Below are 17,914 nucleotides of genomic sequence, written 5' to 3'. Positions count from 1 at the left end.
AAACTGAATACAGATACATGTCAAGCAGTTAGCAGAGCTTTAGAGAAATTGGAACTTGTATAGGCAACAATTCACAAAAGGCCACAGAAATTTTAAAGGACATCTTGAAAGAAGTAAAGGCACAGGCTCTCAGAACACAAGATCACTTTGGCTGTAGGGGAGATACGGTGTATAAAAATCTTGTAGACAAGAAAATTGCGCACAACGAAGTGGACCCCCCCACATGAAAGTAAAAATCCAATGGATAAACATTCTCCCGGTCAAGAAAGGACTTTGAGCATGACTGAAGGTAGGTCAGGTCTCGGCACACTCGAAATAAGCTCTGCTATGGGTTGGACTGTGGGAACAGTTACCAAGGATACAACAGTGCACGAGGCTTCGCTCACGAAAAGGGAAAAGAAACGACAAAGGAAAGCACAGAAGAAGTTTAAGGGGGTTGAGCAAAACAGCATATGCAAGTCATTTGCTAAATCCAATGCATGCAGAGCAAGGAACCAGAGGGAACAGACAATAGTAACAAGGCAATAAGTAGGATAATGTCCAGTCCGATGATGGAAGTACAGCCGGATAGCGAGGACAACCCTACGATCGAACCATCTGCTCCCAGTAGTCAACCAAAACAGCAGCAACAGTCATTTAAGATAAAAATCCCAACCACTTGCGGGGGCCGGGGTGGAAGCCCTACGCAAGGTGAGGTGGCTGCAAGTGAATCCCTGGACGAGGGACTTACTATTTGTCAGCTCCAAGGACAAGGCAATCAGTGGTACAATGCCAGGTTGGAATCCGGTAAACATTGGGAATACAACCTAAAATGTTCAGGTGCTAAAACACGCACAAACTCACAAAACCAGCTTGTGGGAAACAATAAGCCGATCTCCAGCAAGGAACACCACGCTTGGCCAGACAATTGTAAAAATAGCCAGGCACAAATAAGAACACCAGGATGTCGGACATTGCGTCACAATGTGGTTCCGGAAGATGATAAATTACTTTTAGTGTCTTGCTACGATATCTTAAACAGAGGAACAATATTAAAGCTAATAAATGCAATTCAGTCTCTGGCTCATATCTCCATGACAGAACTTTTGACTGATGAGTTTACTCCCCATCCGAACAACAAAGATTAAGAGGCAACATTAACATCCTGGGCCACGTCTGCCATTGTTGACGAAGTTCTAGCACATCAAGATACGTTCAGTGCATGGGGCATTGTGCTACAGAAATTAGTACCTCTTCGATACCCCAACCCTTTGCTCATGGAAAAAAAGAAGGGGGGCTCGGGATTAAAAGGAGAGGTTTGTGTAGAAATTACCCCAAGTAGACGGGAACACTTACCAATAGTAAAGCACCAAAGTATGCTTTATCATGGTACGTACCAACAAGTTTTTATTGGTATGCTTTTGACTCACAAACAAGTAGAAAGGCAAACGTTAAACGACTATAGCCGTAATTGGTCCTGATGGAAAACAAGAAATTGTGGATAACATTTACATATGCTCCTGGAACACCCACGGTTTGAAGCATTTGGTTACCGATGTGGTGGCTCTGAGATTCCTACAGCAGTTCGATATTATCATGTTCCAGGAAACCTGGTAGGTGGAGCAGACTCAAATTTTTGGATACACTGGAATGGATGTCTCTGCAAAATAACCTCAAAGATTCGGACACCCCAAAGGTGGCCTCACAACATTCTGTTCAACCAAAATTAACTGGGTCATTAAACTGATCGATCTTGGAATCGACTGGTTGCCACCAATAAAGTCGGAACCCCAGGACTCACCTGGTTCTGACAGAACATTGCTGTTGATCAATGTATATATTCATCCGAATAAAGTCCAAAATAGGGAAAACATGGAAATATTGTTTAGTATCATAAAAATGCTGCAGAGGCAATGTAAGGATGCTACCCTTATTGTGTCAGGTGATTTCAACATAGATTTGAGTAAAGGTAGTACAAAACCTTACGATGGAATCCATCTAAATTAAAGTTTTGAAAATCTTGGCTTGTGTCACCTGACGTCCTTTCCAGGGGACGTTCCTTCTGCACCAGTAACTTTCTTAAGTGGTACAATAAAATCCAAAATTGACTTCACATTAATTAGTGAAACTGCACTGCCATTAGTCTCTTCATATAATATTCAAGTACGCCCGGAAAGTGACCACTTCCCACAACTATTAAGATACGGCACAAATGGAAACGGCTACCGTCTGCAAATATCATAATATCTGCGCCCGTGACTTATGGTACAAAAAAACTGAAATGGCAGGAGCCTGGCATTGAGAAAGTGATGGAAGAAGTGTATCGCTGTGCAGGGTCTAGTGAAGAGCTCAAAGAAAAACTAAGAATGGAGGAACAAGCAGAACTGAATCCAGGAGAACGGGTGAAGGCTTGGAAGCATTTATGTGACTCCTTATTGAACAAATTCCCTGTTAAAAAGCGTCTTCCCATAACGGCAATTGAGGCAAATAATAAAGTTAAAGGTGGCCTTGAGGAGCACCCATGGTACAACAGAACAATGTGCAAATTAAAAACCCAAGTCTCTAGTGAAACAAAAATGTGGCAAAGGATATTCGATGGGGAAAGAACACAGATAAAACAAGGCTTCTTGAACTAAGTGCTAAATACAAGAAAATTGTTGGATGGAAAAACAGATATTATGAAGATCTGTGGACTAAGCTCCTCTATGCCAGGGTAATAATCGACATGTGAATGCAGGTATAGATACAGCCACGTGTGAGGCCCACGTATCAACAATGTATTCACTCCCAGAGCATCACGGGAGAGGGGGTCTCTCCGGCCGTAAATCATCATAATCCAAGAACGTCAAACTTTGGCTTAAGAGTGAAGTTGAAAAAAGATGCATCTCCATCTGATATTGAACAAGAACACATTCTAATGAACATAGACATTGAACAGTTGACAGTCCTTATCAAGAATCTAAAATTGGAAGGGGCAGCCGGTCAGAGTGGGATCCCAAATGTCCTTTTCAGAGGAGATACTACATACTCTCCTTACTATATAGAGCTGATTTATAATGATCACCAGGGTACTAAGCGGCTTCCAGGCACATGAAAAGGCAGCATCTTCCACCCAATATGTAAGACAGGAAATCCTGCATCCCCCTCATATTATAGGCTAATAGCCTTGATCAGTGTGGAAGCCAAACTCTATGCAGCCTGTCTATTGCAACAACTAACGGTATGGATATACGAAAGGCAATAATTACCACAAAGTCAGACAGGCTTCAGAGCTGGCATGGGAGCCTCAACCAATCTGCAGCACTGGCTCTGCTGGGTACTAAAGCCAGACTCAGAAACAGTTGGTGATTTGTGTGTTTTATTGATCGGATGTCCTCCTTTGACCATTTGCCAAGAACGCGCTTATTGGAAAAATTGAAAGGTTAGGGCCTTCCCTGTCGCCGAATGAACGCAATGATGGACTTACATTCGGGTACTTGGGCGCAAGTAAAAATTGGAGAGGGTGGCCAAGTCACCAATAGAATTAGACCGCAAATGAATTAAAACAAGGATGTGTACTAGCTCCCATGCTGTTTAATTTATACCTGGCAGACTTAGCCGACGCCCTTGCACCCTTACATAGTCATCCGTCGGTTTTGGCCACGGAAGGAATAGCATGGCTACAGTAAGCAGACAACATAGTTTTGCTCAGTCAAACACCAGTTAGACTACAGCACAGCACTGACGCACTTACTACATATATTATTAAGCTAGGTCTGTAATTGAACTTAAGCAAAACTACGGTTGTCCGTTTGGTTGATATGAAGTTCAAATCTTTTGAGTGGTTCATTAATGGAACAGAGGTGGAGGTTCTCCCTAAATACAAATACTTGGGTTTCACCATGGATCATCTCTTGACCTTTAAACCGCAGCTTACTGCCGTTCAAGCAAAGGCCCACTCCTTGACCAATGGATTTAAATTATTAAAATGAAAATTTAGTTGCCCGTCATATAATCATCTGCTTTCTGTTATGCAAACTCGGCTAATGCCCACTGTTACTTATGGGGCTGAAATACTGCTGGGTAAGGAAGTAGCTTTCTATAACCAAGTTCAAACGAAGACTTACAAATCAATATTTCAGATCCCACGTTCAGTATCCCCTGCTCAGGTACGCTTAGAATTTGGTCTGAAAAATTATGAACATCAGAGTAAATGAGCCTATATTAAAATTTGTTGGCGATTGCAAGCAGCAGAGACTGGTACCATCAACAACCTATGCTGGATTAAAATTGAGAAGGAACAGCATTGTAACAATAAAGGCACATGGGGTCATCACTCAAAAAACTCTGTTAAGGAACTAGGCTTGCAAGAAGCATGGGCCATGAGCCTGGGTAAAGTGGAGTTTTACCGAAAGGCATATGCTGCCTCTAGGTTGCTGTCCTCAATCACTGACAAACACGCTCTCAAGAAGACGACATGCCTTGACCATATTGACATCATACAAATCTCTACGAGCTCAGGATTATCTAGCAGTACCCTTTACCCAGACATTAAAACATCAATTTATGTTTTAGCGATTGGTATGACGGAAACCAAAGACATGGTCCCTTCATGGAGACAGCAAGGACAGTCACATTCTTGTCGACTTTGCAGGTACAAACAAGAATCACTTGACCATGTTTTTTGTGTGTGCCCGGCATTGTCAAAATATAGGAGAATGTACTTGAAAAATATTTTAAGGTCACTAAACATGCTCATGCGCAGGTCGGCTGTTATTATTTGGTTAATGGTCTTTCAATCCCGTTTTCTTGTCGGGGGACTAAATTCATGGTTCAGGCCCATAAAGAAATTGAGAAAATAGCTGAGTAGGTATTGTATGTGCCCAGCACTGTCGAAATGTCTCCATGCTGATGAGTACCTAAATGGTAAATCTTAGTCTATTAGTTAGTTATTAGTAAATTAGTTTAAATTATGTGTCATCTGTCTTTATAAATTCAACTGTGTTTTTATTTTGATAACTAGGGTGCGCAGTCACTTTTTCATGGATGTAAGCGAGTGCTTGAACTTAAGACCAACAAAGAAAAGATTAAACCAGTTGAGTAGGTCTATTTATGCCTGTAAGCATTTTTAAGCCTAATATTTTAAGAAATTATTTAGTATTAGTATGATTTAGTATTAGGACAAACCATTTTTTTTAAGTGTAATCGAATTTTAACTCAAGAGCATGTTTGAGTGTTTATAATGTACGAATATGTCATTAGCGTTGGTTTTAACTAACTTTGCTAATAAATTATTTACGATTTACAAAACTTGTAATCACAGATATGGTCAACATGTTTCCAAACTAAGGACCTCATTACAAGTTTGGTGGAGGGGATTACTCAGTCACAAATGTGACAGATATCCCATTTGCCATATTACAAGTTCCTTTGGATATAACAGAACTTGTAATACGGCAGAGGGGATATCCGTCACGTTTGTGACGGAGTAATCCCCTCCCCAAAACTTGGAATGAGGCCCATTGTGCTGGCTTTTGCCCCTTTGCTTAAGCAAGAAGTATTCCGAACATCTTGTGAGGTCCCCTTTGGAGGTAAACATGTTATTGTTTTTGGAGACTTATTACAACTCAAGTCTGTTAAGGGTGAAACAATTTTCATAGAACTTTAACAAAACCAAACTCAGAATACTTTAGGAAGCATAGAAATGAAAACATTTGGATCAATTAATCATACAAAGAACACTAAATATAGAGCAGTCTAATGATGAAGACCATGCTAAAATATTACAAGACATTCATCTTAGTCGTGTCACGAAAGAATCTAAATTTATGCTAAACAAAAAACGTACAAGCATATTGTTAACAAACTTTCACTCAACTGCTGAGGTTATGTATTTCCTTCTAACCCAATCACAACCTATGGTTTGCTTAATGCTAACTCCTCAAGAATCTGCTCAAATATATAACACTATGCTAAGGCTGGAAAACCAAGAAACTGTACATCTCCCATGCAAGGATAAAGTTGAGACTCAAAGATCCAGCATACCTATTAGCAAAGCTCTAGCTAAAAAATGTAAACTATGGAGAAATCAGTTTCACAAACAGCAGGATTAGAGAGAGATTTATTTATGTGTAAAAACTGCTGCGTTATTTTACGCTGCAAATTACATGTACAACAAGGACTGGTAATTGGAGTGATAGGATTTGTTGTGGACTATATCATGTCTTTAAACAATGAAGACATTGAATTTATTGTGGTAAAATTTGAGCACACTGAAAAAACAAAAACAAATCTCAATGTATGGCTACTATCTTACTTATCAAAGGTTAATATGTCCACAGAGAGCAGTTTCCCCTTTATTCTGCTTACACGTTACAATGTACAAATAACAAGGACTATTTTAGTTTATGCAATTATTAACATTGGAGCTACAGTATTCAAAAAGGGAGTGGCATACATTGCTCTGTCTCATGTTAAACAATTAACAGGGCTGTATATTTTCAATATAGATGACACAAGAATTAATGCAGACAGTACCTGTGTGTGCAAATACAAGCGTTTGTGCAACGCATAAGCACCTCATCTTGGTGAATGTACAGTTTAAAAAAAAAAAAACTATGTTTCAGAAGAAAATATGTACCAACCTACAACTGCGAGCAAGAGTTAGAAGAACCAAAAAAGAAAAACCTAAGCATAGTGAAATTACTGGATATCAGTTTCAGAATCCAAATAGAATTAATTGCTATAACAATATCATTAATTGGCTTCTGCACCTACTATTGGTGAAAGATGTAATACAGCAGCATGTACATCAACCTTTTTTGAAAATGTGACAATTCATTATGAACAAATTACATCACACAACATAATATGCTGCTCAACAGTTCAGAATAGAGATAGAGAAGCCATATGCAGAGGTGATGTTCAGTTTTCTGTCAATCAACCTCAGTAATTCTGTATGAATGTTCGAGAAATAATAGCCAAAGAAACTCAATCAAGTTATGACCTGTTAAGTGTAAGCTACTCTTGGGAATATGAATGTGTACATTGCCTATGTTCAAGCTCCAGTGTTACACAATTTGAAAGATTTGTCCACATAGCCATACGTGAATGTACATCTACTAAATATCAAAATTCAGGGCCTCTTTAGGAGTTTAAACACTTTGGGTCGGAAGAACGCCACTCCGATCTTCCGCCCGCTAGCTGTTGCGCTTTTCACTACCTGTAAATCAGGCAGTAAAAAGTGCGACGGGATGTCCATGGGGGCCCCTGCACTGCCCATGTCAAGTCCAAGGCCGTGTTTGTGTTAGATGTTCGTCATTGTAATGTTAAAACGACTGGAGGTATCAGACGGTAGCTTTCCAAATAGCACGTTCATTAGTGTTGGCTGTAAGGTTCTTGGTTGTTAATTTAAACAACGATAAATAAGAATCATCAGCAACAAGTGAAACTAAACAAATAATGTTTTTTTTTAATCAGAAAGGTAACAGGAGTGATGCAATTTCACAAAGTTTGAATTTAGTACGTATTTGTGTGCGTTCTGAAATAGCTGTACCGTTCACTTTTTCATAAACGTTAGTTATAATGCTTTTACAGTGGCTTTACAAACTGATAAAAAAAACTGTAAACGCAACTGTGGCCCATATTTGTACATTTTAGCGCCGCATTTGCGCCGCTTTTTGATGCACGATTACAAAATACAATTGTATTTTGTAAATTTACGCCGCTTTTGCCTCAAAAAAACATGGTCAAACAAAGCTCAGAACCATAGTATTTGGAGAATCATTAATTATAACACATGTTGACATTAATTTCAGAAGGTGCATTGTCTGCACTAAAAATTATACTACGTGATGTTACCCCAAAAATTACTTCAAGCAAAGGACCATATGTTTGGCCCAGCATCCCTAGCACCAACGTGAATTCTTTTTTGGGTGGTTGTGCACATGCAAAATGCATTTACTCACAGTGAAGAAAGCCAATGGATAAAGTGGAATGATCCCTTGCCCCAATGCTGCATGATGTGATGGGATGAAGCAAAATATGAAAGACCAATTAATTTAAAAAGCTGATAGCCCTCTACATGTACTTATGTATTTAATAAGAGTGCTATGAAAACAAAAGGCCTTGGTTAACGTCAAACCTAAAAAGGATCTTGCAGTCTAAGACAAAAAATGTAAGTCAGTGCTTAGCCAGCAATAAAAATGGATACATGGTATTGCTCTCAGTGTCACCGTAACACTGAAGAATGGGTCACATCAGGGGGTTTCAGGCAACCTGTCATAGCCCAAAGATAAAATGTGCAGCTGTATATTAAGACTCAGGCCCTCATTCTGACCCTGGCGGTTTGTAACCGCCAGGGCAGAGGGCAGAGGAAGCACCGCCAACAGGCTGGCGGTGCTTCCGGGGCAATTCTGACCGCGGCGGTAAAGCCGCGGTCAGAAAAGGGGAACCGGCGGTTTCCCGCTGGTTTTCCCCTGCCCCAGGGAATCCTCCACGGCGGCGCTGCAAGCAGCGCCGCCATGGGGATTCCGACCCCCTTCCCGCCAGCCTGTTCCTGGTGGTTTACACCGCCAGGAAGAGGCTGGCGGGAACGGGTGTCGTGGGGCCCCTGCAGTGCCCATGCCATTGGCATGGGCACTGCAGGGGCCCCCTAACAGGGCCCCATTAAGATTTTCAGTGTCTGCTTGGCAGACACTGAAAATCGCGACGGGTGCAACTGCACCCGTCGCACCCCAGCAAATCCGCCGGCTCCATTCGGAGCCGGCTTCATCTTTGCTGGGGCTTTCCCGCTGGGCCGGCGGGCGATCTTTTGAAGATCGCCCGCCGGCCCAGCGGGAAAGTCAGAATGCTCCCCGCGGTCATTTGACCGCGGGGCGGTGTTTGGGCGGTTTCCGCCCGGCGGGCGGCGCCCGCCGCCCGCCGGGGTCAGAATGACCCCCTCAGTATCCAAACACACCCACAGAACACGTTTTTCATTAAGCGAGCATTTCTACACCATGGTAAAGGCTACCAACATGTATACCAGAATAGGATCTCAGATTTGCCGGCATTGGAGAGGTTTTTGCAGGGTGCTTTGTTCAAAATAGCATTAGAGGTTAATCTTTGAACTGTTCTAATAAATCTTTCAAGTGTTATGGATGGCTGTAGACATACAAAAGAAAGGGTCATCCTTAAGTGGTAGCATGACGCTTATATGCAGAATGCAATGCTCTATTCCAGGTAAAGAAAACAAGCATTTGCAATGCAATAGGTCTCGCATTTGCGAGAGTTAGAGCGATTGGTGTTGTAAATGACAATGTCTTTTTATTTATGTGTTTTGGTTTGGAGTGTAGGGGATGTATGTGGAGTGGAGTGGAAATTTGTGGTTTATATTTTAATTGTTACTTGTGGAATTGAGCAGTGTGGAATTGTGTGGTATGGAGTATTTGTGTAGTGGAATTATGTGGCATGGTGAATATATGTTGGTGATAGCTGCATACAATAGATAGAAAGCAAGATAGAGAGGGATAGGTAGTTTATTTAGAAACTGGTGCAAACGTCCCTCACACAGAAGGTACAAAGCAAGCTTCCCTCACACAGAAGGGACAATGCAAGCTTCCCTCACACAGAAGGGACAATGCAAGCTTCACTCAAAGTGAAGGTACAATGCAAGGTTTCCACACAGAGAATGTACCATGCAAGCTTTCCTCACATACAGCAGTGCATGCTTCCCTCATACACAGCAGATACAGCACAGGCAGCAGTGCATGCTCCCTCTCAGAGAAGGTACAATGCAAGCTTCCCTCACATGGAAGGTGCAATGCAAGCTACAATGCAAGCTTCCCTCAAAGGGAAGGTACAATGCAAGCTTTGCTCACATAGAAGGTACAATGCAAGCTTCCCTTACACAGAAAGTACAATGCAAGCTTCCCTCACACAGAAGGTACAATTCAAGCGTCCCTCACACAGAAAGTGCAATTCAAGCATCCTTCACACAGATGGTACAATGCAAGTGCCCCTCAAAGAGAAGGTACAATGCATGCTTCCCTCATAGAGAAGGTACAATGCAGCTTTCCTCATAGAGAAGGTACAATGCAAGCTTCCCTCACAGAAGAGGTACAATGCAAGCTTCCCTCACAGAGAGGGTAATATGCAAGCGCCCTTCACACACAGCAGATACAGTAGAGGCCGCAATGCAAACTTCCCTCGCACAGATACAGCACAGCAGCAATGCAAGCTTCTCTCACACACAGAGCAGATACAGCACAGGCAGCAGCAGTGCAAGCTTCCCTCACCCACGGCAGATACAGCACAGCTGCAGTGCAACCTTCCCTCACACACAGCACAGATGCAGCACAGCAGCAGTGCAAGCATCCCTCACACACAGCAAATACAGCACAGGCAGCATCAGGGCAAGCTTCCCACACACAGAGCAGATACAGCACAGGCAGCAGTGCAAGCTTCCCTCGCACACAGCAGATACAGCATGCATCAGTGCAAACTTCTCTCACCCATAGCAAGTATAGCACAGCAGCAGTGCAAGCTTCCCTCAAACACAGCAGATACAGCACAGCAGCAGAGCTGCACTCGGGCCTTGCAAGCAAAAAAAGCAGGGCATGATGAAATGTTCTTACTTCTTTAGTGATAAAAAGATTGTATAGGACCTTTCTGTGTGCTGGTTGCAAAGTGAAGTATATACACGGTATGTGCAAAAAAGATTCTTCTGATCCCTGGCACAGCCTGCATGACGGTGAGCTCGGTTCTGGAACACCAAATGTCTGAAAATGGGCACTTGTGATGTTTTGTGCATGTTCTATGTATTGGGTGTATTATTTACCATATCCATAAAATTGCACACATTTGGTATTTATCACATGTCAATACCAACTGCCAACTGCTTGGTACGTGGTAAAAACTCTAAATCAGTTCAACACCTGTTGTTTACCAAACCTTCAAAATGTGTATTTATCTAATTTGCAAGTTTGGTGGTTTTTACAACAAAATTTGTAATCAAGCTCATAATGGATCATGTATTACATACAGAAATAGGTAATCTTCTACTATAGCAAGTTAACACCCTAACAGAGGTGAAACCTAAAACAGACATTATGTACGTGTCCTTTTGTTATATTAATCATGCAGTTTTTAACAAACTTCAACGGTGGCAACTATTGTAATGTCAGTGGGATTTAATGTTTAAGGATATGTCACAACACTACCTGAAACGATTCAGGGCCAAATAACAGAATATGTCACTTCCTGTAGCATTATTTAACTCAAAGGGTGTATGATGTCACATCTGCTACCCCTAGCATTTTGGTGAATTGACATCTACACACTGGTTTCTAGCTAGAAATTTGAATTAGTAACCTCTATTGGCTAGTTTCCTGCATTGTGAGTCTTTAACTTCAGGCCACCTCCATGAGTAAGCCTTGGACTGCTCATCCTCACCACTCTGAGGGCACAGGCTAAAAGGTTTTGTTGATGCTCATTGTTATGCTCATTAGTTAGGTAAGCACCAGGACACAATTTGTAACAGGCACTTTTTGTCAAAATCCAAGTTTAGTATTCTGTTTGCCCTGGAATTCCTGAGAAGTTCGCACAGTAACAAGGCAACAGGTTGTGAGGGTTTGTGTGTTTTTACAAACTCCGTTAGAGGGGCACATGGAACCCAACTATGGTAGGCATCACAAATTGCAGGCTTTGTGATCATGGGCTGAAATGTTAACTCTTGTTTTGTGTCTATTTAAAGGGTTGGGTGACACGGGCGTAAAACACTTGAGAAAGCATTAGCAATGTCTGGGCATTTACACCATCAATGAGGCAGCATTCACAAGTCTAGTTGGAGATGGTCTACTGCTAAGAGCAACATCAGTAAAATGAATATATCTTATGCTTAACATCTATTTTGTTTCTAAACGTAACTGTGATTAACTATGTATTTAGGTTTTGTAATTCAGGTCCAGCTCCATATAGCAGAGATTTTCTTATATTGGTTTTTTTTATTTATTAAATGTAGGTTAATCAAAAAACACCACATTAATAAGTTGTTATGTTGCAGTGCATCACTAAGCGAAAAAAAACACATACACACATTTATTACGGGCTGCCACTTGAGAAAATAAACTATGCAGTAGTGACATATCACTTGAAAATTTAGAGTGCTTTGAAGTACTTATCATAAGAGGTTGCTGTGTCAGAGGTGTGTCTAGGGTAACTCGTTTTGGGCCACGCCAACACTAAATTAGCAAGTGCTCCTTCTCTCACCTCTATGAGGCACTATGCATGGTCCATTTACCTGAGGCATAAGGACAAAAAGAAAGCACAAGAGACATGGAGAAAGAACAAGGGAAGCAGGTTGGCATTTCATAAATGCATTCACCATGGAGATTCGCAGTTTCCTGCATAAAATGGTAGCATTTAAGTCTTGTTGGTATATGTATTAAACAATTTATTATTCTCAATAGAGTTTCAGGTTTTACAGTTTCATGCCATAGTAATTCATCCATTTTAGGTTTCTCCATGCCATCTTGACATTGTAGTTCTGATAATTAAAAAAAGTCACTAGGACTACAACTCCCAAATACCTAAGAGAAAATATTGCACTGGGTGAGTTACACACCTGGAACTGGGAAACTGGAGCGTTCTAGAAATATTGGCTTTGAAAGCAACTTCTAAGATTTTTGTCTTGAATGCACCAACAGACATGTCAAATTCTGACCGAAGTTCAGAAATGTCAACATCTGATTTAGCTCCAACAGGCCAAACTGCTAGTGTTGCCATGTCATTTGTGACACATTCAATCAACTGATGTTTTAGTCTACAACACTCTTAACTGTGAGATTCATAATTTAATATTTCCCATGGACCTATGTGTGCTTCTATACAAAGTGCATTTGATTAAATCAGAGACCAACTGAAAGTGTCACACAGGACGTTAGTCCACCTGTCAAATATGGACTGCGTGCCACTCACCATACTGTATGTTGCTCCTGATTTTGGAGCAAAAAGGTATCTGCGGACCTGAACCATTTGAAAGCCCAGTGAAGCAATTTGAAGGATTGAAAAAGAGGATATTACCATAATTTTAAAAATGTACTGCAACTTCCCATTAAGCCCAGCTTTTGCATTTGTACAGTACGGTAGTGGGTGTTTTATTTAGTGCCCTTCAAGAGATAGTTTTTAGAGAAGTAAATCTTTTAAATAAAATAAGAAATCACCCTTTGCTTGCAGAAGATGTGGGGTTAAATCAAAAACGTTTTAAGATGTGGGCTGAATGGGCACTTGCCCAGGGCCCCCACCTTTAAAGGGCCCTACTGAGAAGGTGGGCCCCTGTCCAACCTCTGTCTATTTTTGTATCTCATGCTCTCCTCGAATCACCATTGTCATTCTGGGGATTTTTGGGGTCCCAGTCAAGACATAATTCAGCTGTTTTATGTGATCCCACTTTTGAAAGTTTAATGTATACATTAGGAAGTATATCCATTGTGTGGGATTCAATTAGCGCAAAACAGGTAATAAAATTCAACATTGCTCCAAACAGGGAGCTTCAAAACTTGTCATGCCTGGATCCCCAAAAATGCCATTTGGTTAAATGGCCCTGAGAATTAACAATAACCTTGCCCATGTAGATCAAAATCAACAAGGTCTGGTAGCATGGGACTTCAAGTCACCAGGAGGTTTTGTTTCGAGGTTTGTATTTTTAATTACTAGCGCATGCTTGGAGTTGTAGTCTTAGTTAATTTCAACTGGACTAGAGTACCTGAAAAGATTTGTCAAAGGCTTGGACTGGGAAAGTGGTATGATGTGACATGAAGTAATCTGGAAACTGTTGTCCTTGTTCGAACTGATAAGGGGGCATGGCTACTCTACTGCTTTATTCCCTAACAACGATAGCGTGTGACCAAAGACCATTCTGAGGAAACTATATGGTAACAGTTTCAAGACAGAAATGGTTAGCTCCTGTGATGCTTCGGTGGAGGAGGGGGGTTTGCTAAAAATTTTAGAAGCACGATTTCAATTAAGTTTCAGAATACAGAGGTAAAAAGAACCTTGTGCACGAATACCACCACCTTCATATTGGAAAATCGGCTTGTGATTGTTCAATAAATGATGTGGGTCAATGTATGAAAAACTGTGTTGCATCTATTGCCTCTCGTTTTGAAAGAAATGTATGTGTGTGTGTGTGTGTGTGGCCAGCAGGCTCTGCCTTGGACTTTATTGGACAGAATGGGGCTCCCTGTGTGCTTATTATCACAGCACGTTATTTTGGGACTTTAGGTGAGAAGGAAATCGGATTGTGTTTCAGCGCCAAAATTATCATTCTTCCTTTGATCGCACAGAGACAGTGGCAGGAGTGGAAGAAGGCCCAGAGGGGCGGGCCTCTTTATCAACAAGTCCTGCGACCCTAGGTGCGGCGCGACAAAGTCCAGATGATAAGGAGCGAGGGGTGACCGGCAAGCCTTATAATTGTTATAATCTGCTTCCCGCTCTTCTCGCAAAGAAACACTCCATCCATTTGCAGAAACTGCCTACGGAAATGTTACATCAAAACTAATCACACCAATTAAAATCAGCTTTTGTGCACAGGGAGAGAGAGGGCGCAATAAGCAAGTTGGAGGCTGGAGAGAAGCTGATTCCCCTCACACACTCACACACAAGAGCAATGAGACACACAAATATGTCATAAAAGGTATCTGTACGTTTTAAATCAATCCTGCAGCCTCTTTCATCAGTTAATTTAATGTCAACTATTTTATATTTTATGTCCCCCTCCCTCTCTCTTTGCTTCCTGGGATTGATTTAGACTCGAGGTGGAGGCATGAGCTATATTGTATCCTGATCCCTGCCTTGAGGGGTTTTGAAGCCCTGCAGCAACTATTCTCTCTGTATTTGGTTCTCTCTACCTTGGTCAAGCTATTGCGTTTCTCCCTGGCGTGGAGAGGAGATAAGCGCCCGGCTTCCTCACGTTTGTTGTTATTATATATATATTGCTCAGTGATGGTTTACACTGGGGGCTTTTTCGCGCAGCTCGACTGCTTTTAAGCATGTGCCAGCAGACGCTTAGCAAATCTCTCTCCGTCTCACTGATCATCACTTCCTTGTGAAAGAAGAAAACAAACACTCTCACGAACACACCGGATGCAGAGACACAAAACGAAAAATAAAGTAAATAACACTACACCAGGGGTTGAAACAGGCCTCCCAGAAAACAGCTCTAACATTTTACCTCGATCTTTGAAACCACAGCACATGTAACCAGAAAATAAAATAATTTACAACCCTGATTAGAGAAACTGACTATAGCCACTTTAAACATCCAGCGCTCTGGTCAAATTGTCTTTGCCTAAGAAAAAAGTAGTCCTAACCAGATGCTACATAGATAGACACAAGTGGAAGGGTACAAGTACTAGGGCCATGCTCCAGGGGAGTGTGCACCTGAGGAAAAGGTGGGACAAAGAACAAGGATTGACCACTAGCAAGCAAGGATTTTTTAAGAACACTGAAACAAACCAATGAAAAAGCAGAGAGCCCACAAAGAAGTATATAAGTATATACTAATGTATATACAAGAGGCCTTATGCTTATGCTCGAAGTATATACTAAAGTATATACAAGAGGCCGTACGCTTAATCTCGACCTAAAAAAAGGCATATACTTTACATTTTCCAGGAGACGTCTTTTAATCACAGCATACTGTGCACAACTTTGTAGGGTTCTTTTTGGGGATCCTGCGCGTCTGTATTAATCTAAAATACGGTCCGTTCATCTGCATGAGTTCCCCACCCTCCACCCCTTTGCTAAGATGTGAACCCTCTATGGAATATGGGATGGCGATTGCCGAGAAGATGTGCTTTCACGACCGCGCTCAAGCTGTATAGGTTCACTGCTGCAAGGAGGCTAGAAGGAAGTGAGTGAATTAAGGCTTCTTTGTAGACACCCCTCAAACATATCACCCACTGTCTCTCGACGAACTCCTTTACAGCGAGGAAAACCTTTCGTAGAGACATTGATGTGGTCCTTTAAAACAGCTTTTTGCGGTACGCTCTCTCATCGTGCTGTAAACCCAGCAACAATCTGCATAGCTGTACCCACGACCACAATGTCACATTTAAACTGATTTGTGGAAGGTCAAATGGGCTGGAGTGAGTCATCTATATGTAAGACGTCTGACACCGGCCTTTCAGAGACACCAGCCCGGTTGATAAACTGACTAGTTTGCCATTATGCCACCACCCCTTTGAATGTACCGCATACACTTATGCCACCATCCCTTTGAATGTACCGCATACACTTATATCTATCTGTATTTTCTGCTCTCCCCAGCAATCAAATGGGGAAAAACTCATTTTTAAAATACAGTAAACGTGACAAACAGTCCAATACGAATGCACGATTTAAATTAAACAATAAACAAAAAAAGATGTCATGCAATGAAGCGATCGTAGTATGAACACAAACGTCCAATTTCCTATGCTTCTGTGGCAAAATGAAACCATAAAAAGACGTACAATATACCAAAAAATAAAAGGCTTTCCAAACCACGGGGATACCTTAGCAACAAGAGGAGGAGGGTAGATTTCAGTAAAAAGGTCAGTACCCGCACAGCCGTGTGTTCGTCTTCTTCAGAGATGGGATGGTGGAAAACATTCGGTAATTTATGCTGCAGCTTCTGTTGCTACCCTACTCTGGGGAACCCAAGGTAGAATGCAGGAATGCGGGAAATCAACTGGCGTCAGGCAACAAACAAGGGGACGACTTTCTCATCTTCCGATACAGTCAAGAGACTTGCGCATGTACTACTTAGATCAGTAGCCAGGTCGCCGGTTCAAATCCTGTTGGGACGAATTTGCTGGGTGGCTAAAGGGATTAAAGGTAACCAATTACATCTTCCGATCGCCATACGAGTTTACACCCGTCCATAGCAATTAAGCCTTGCCTTTGAGGTCAGAAAATGAATTACTATGTGTGTCCCTACAACACAAATGTAGATTTAGGAGAGGATAAAAAATGCGGGGGCTGTTTGCAGGTAGCAGCGAGGTCATACGAGTAACCTTAGGAATTATGAAAACAGACAAGAAAGGCGTTTGAGCACACTACAGGTTTTCGTTTTTTTTTGTTTTTGCTTTTTTCTGTTTCACAATACTACATTTCGTGGAGAAAACACAAATTTCAAACGAGGTTCTCGCAGGGTTGAATTTGCATAATAATCGGAACTAAGGTTAAAAGCTCCACAGCATTCTTTAACATCAGACCACCCCTATCCCTATGTTCTATTCAGTACCATGTTGTCGTAGCGCTGTTACCAACCCGTGGTGCCACTGGGGTGTGCAGAACGCAGAGGCAAAATACAGCCCACAAATCTGCCTGAGCGCTCGTCACATCGAGAGGAAACAATACGATAACCTGCGTCTCACCAGCTGTTTGCCATTTTTACTGTTCTTTGTTAAGATGCGGGGAAGGAAGGGCGCAGCTTATCTGCCGCGCAAGCCTCGTGGTCTCGCTGCTCCCGGCGTGGTTTACCCTGCTGGTGCTGGTTTATCGGATTTGTTCTTTCGCTTCCGGCGGCTGTCTTTTTTTCCAGCGGGTTGGGCAGTATAGAAGGATTCTTTCGGGTTGCTCATGTCCTTCGAGTGCTGCTTTGAAAAGCTGCCGCTTGTGCGATGATTTTGTTGGGGGCCCCACCTAAGGCTGTGCCTGTTCTCCCCACCTATGTGTGGTTCGACCTGACTGACGCATCATATAGGCACATGCGCTCGAGACACATATTCAAACAACCTCAACCATGCTGCGAGTGAAAAGGAAAACGGTTTTTACACTGTATACTGTAATGAGCGTATGGAACATCGAGGGTCTAATTTATATCTTGAGGGGTATGGATATTTTATCACAACCTCAACGGAGTATCCATACTGTTAAGACTGTGGTCCACCCACCTGATTTAAATGGGAGCTGACTTTTGGTTTAATATTGG

General features: G+C 41.9%; 1 protein-coding gene across 3 annotated transcripts in view; it reads right to left on the bottom strand.

The window, feature by feature from the left end:
- Nucleotides 1–17,667, bottom strand: part of AMER3 (APC membrane recruitment protein 3) — a 222,366-nt gene extending 204,699 nt beyond the window's left edge. Inside the window, exon 1 of one of the 3 annotated variants that reach the window (XM_069213707.1) lies at nucleotides 16,541–17,667. In XM_069213707.1, the coding sequence (XP_069069808.1) occupies nucleotides 16,541–16,590 (50 nt within the window). In that variant the 5' untranslated portion in view covers nucleotides 16,591–17,667. The remainder of the gene's footprint in view (nucleotides 1–16,540) is intronic. The other 2 variants (XM_069213708.1, XM_069213709.1) reach the window with 2 other exon arrangements.
- Between the last annotated feature and the right edge of the window lie 247 nt (nucleotides 17,668–17,914).

Source organism: Pleurodeles waltl, chromosome 11, assembly GCF_031143425.1.
Source record: "Pleurodeles waltl isolate 20211129_DDA chromosome 11, aPleWal1.hap1.20221129, whole genome shotgun sequence".
Classification (NCBI taxonomy): domain Eukaryota; kingdom Metazoa; phylum Chordata; class Amphibia; order Caudata; family Salamandridae; genus Pleurodeles; species Pleurodeles waltl.
The sequence above is the reverse complement of the archived record's forward strand: the minus strand, read 5'-3'. Positions and strand labels throughout refer to the sequence as shown.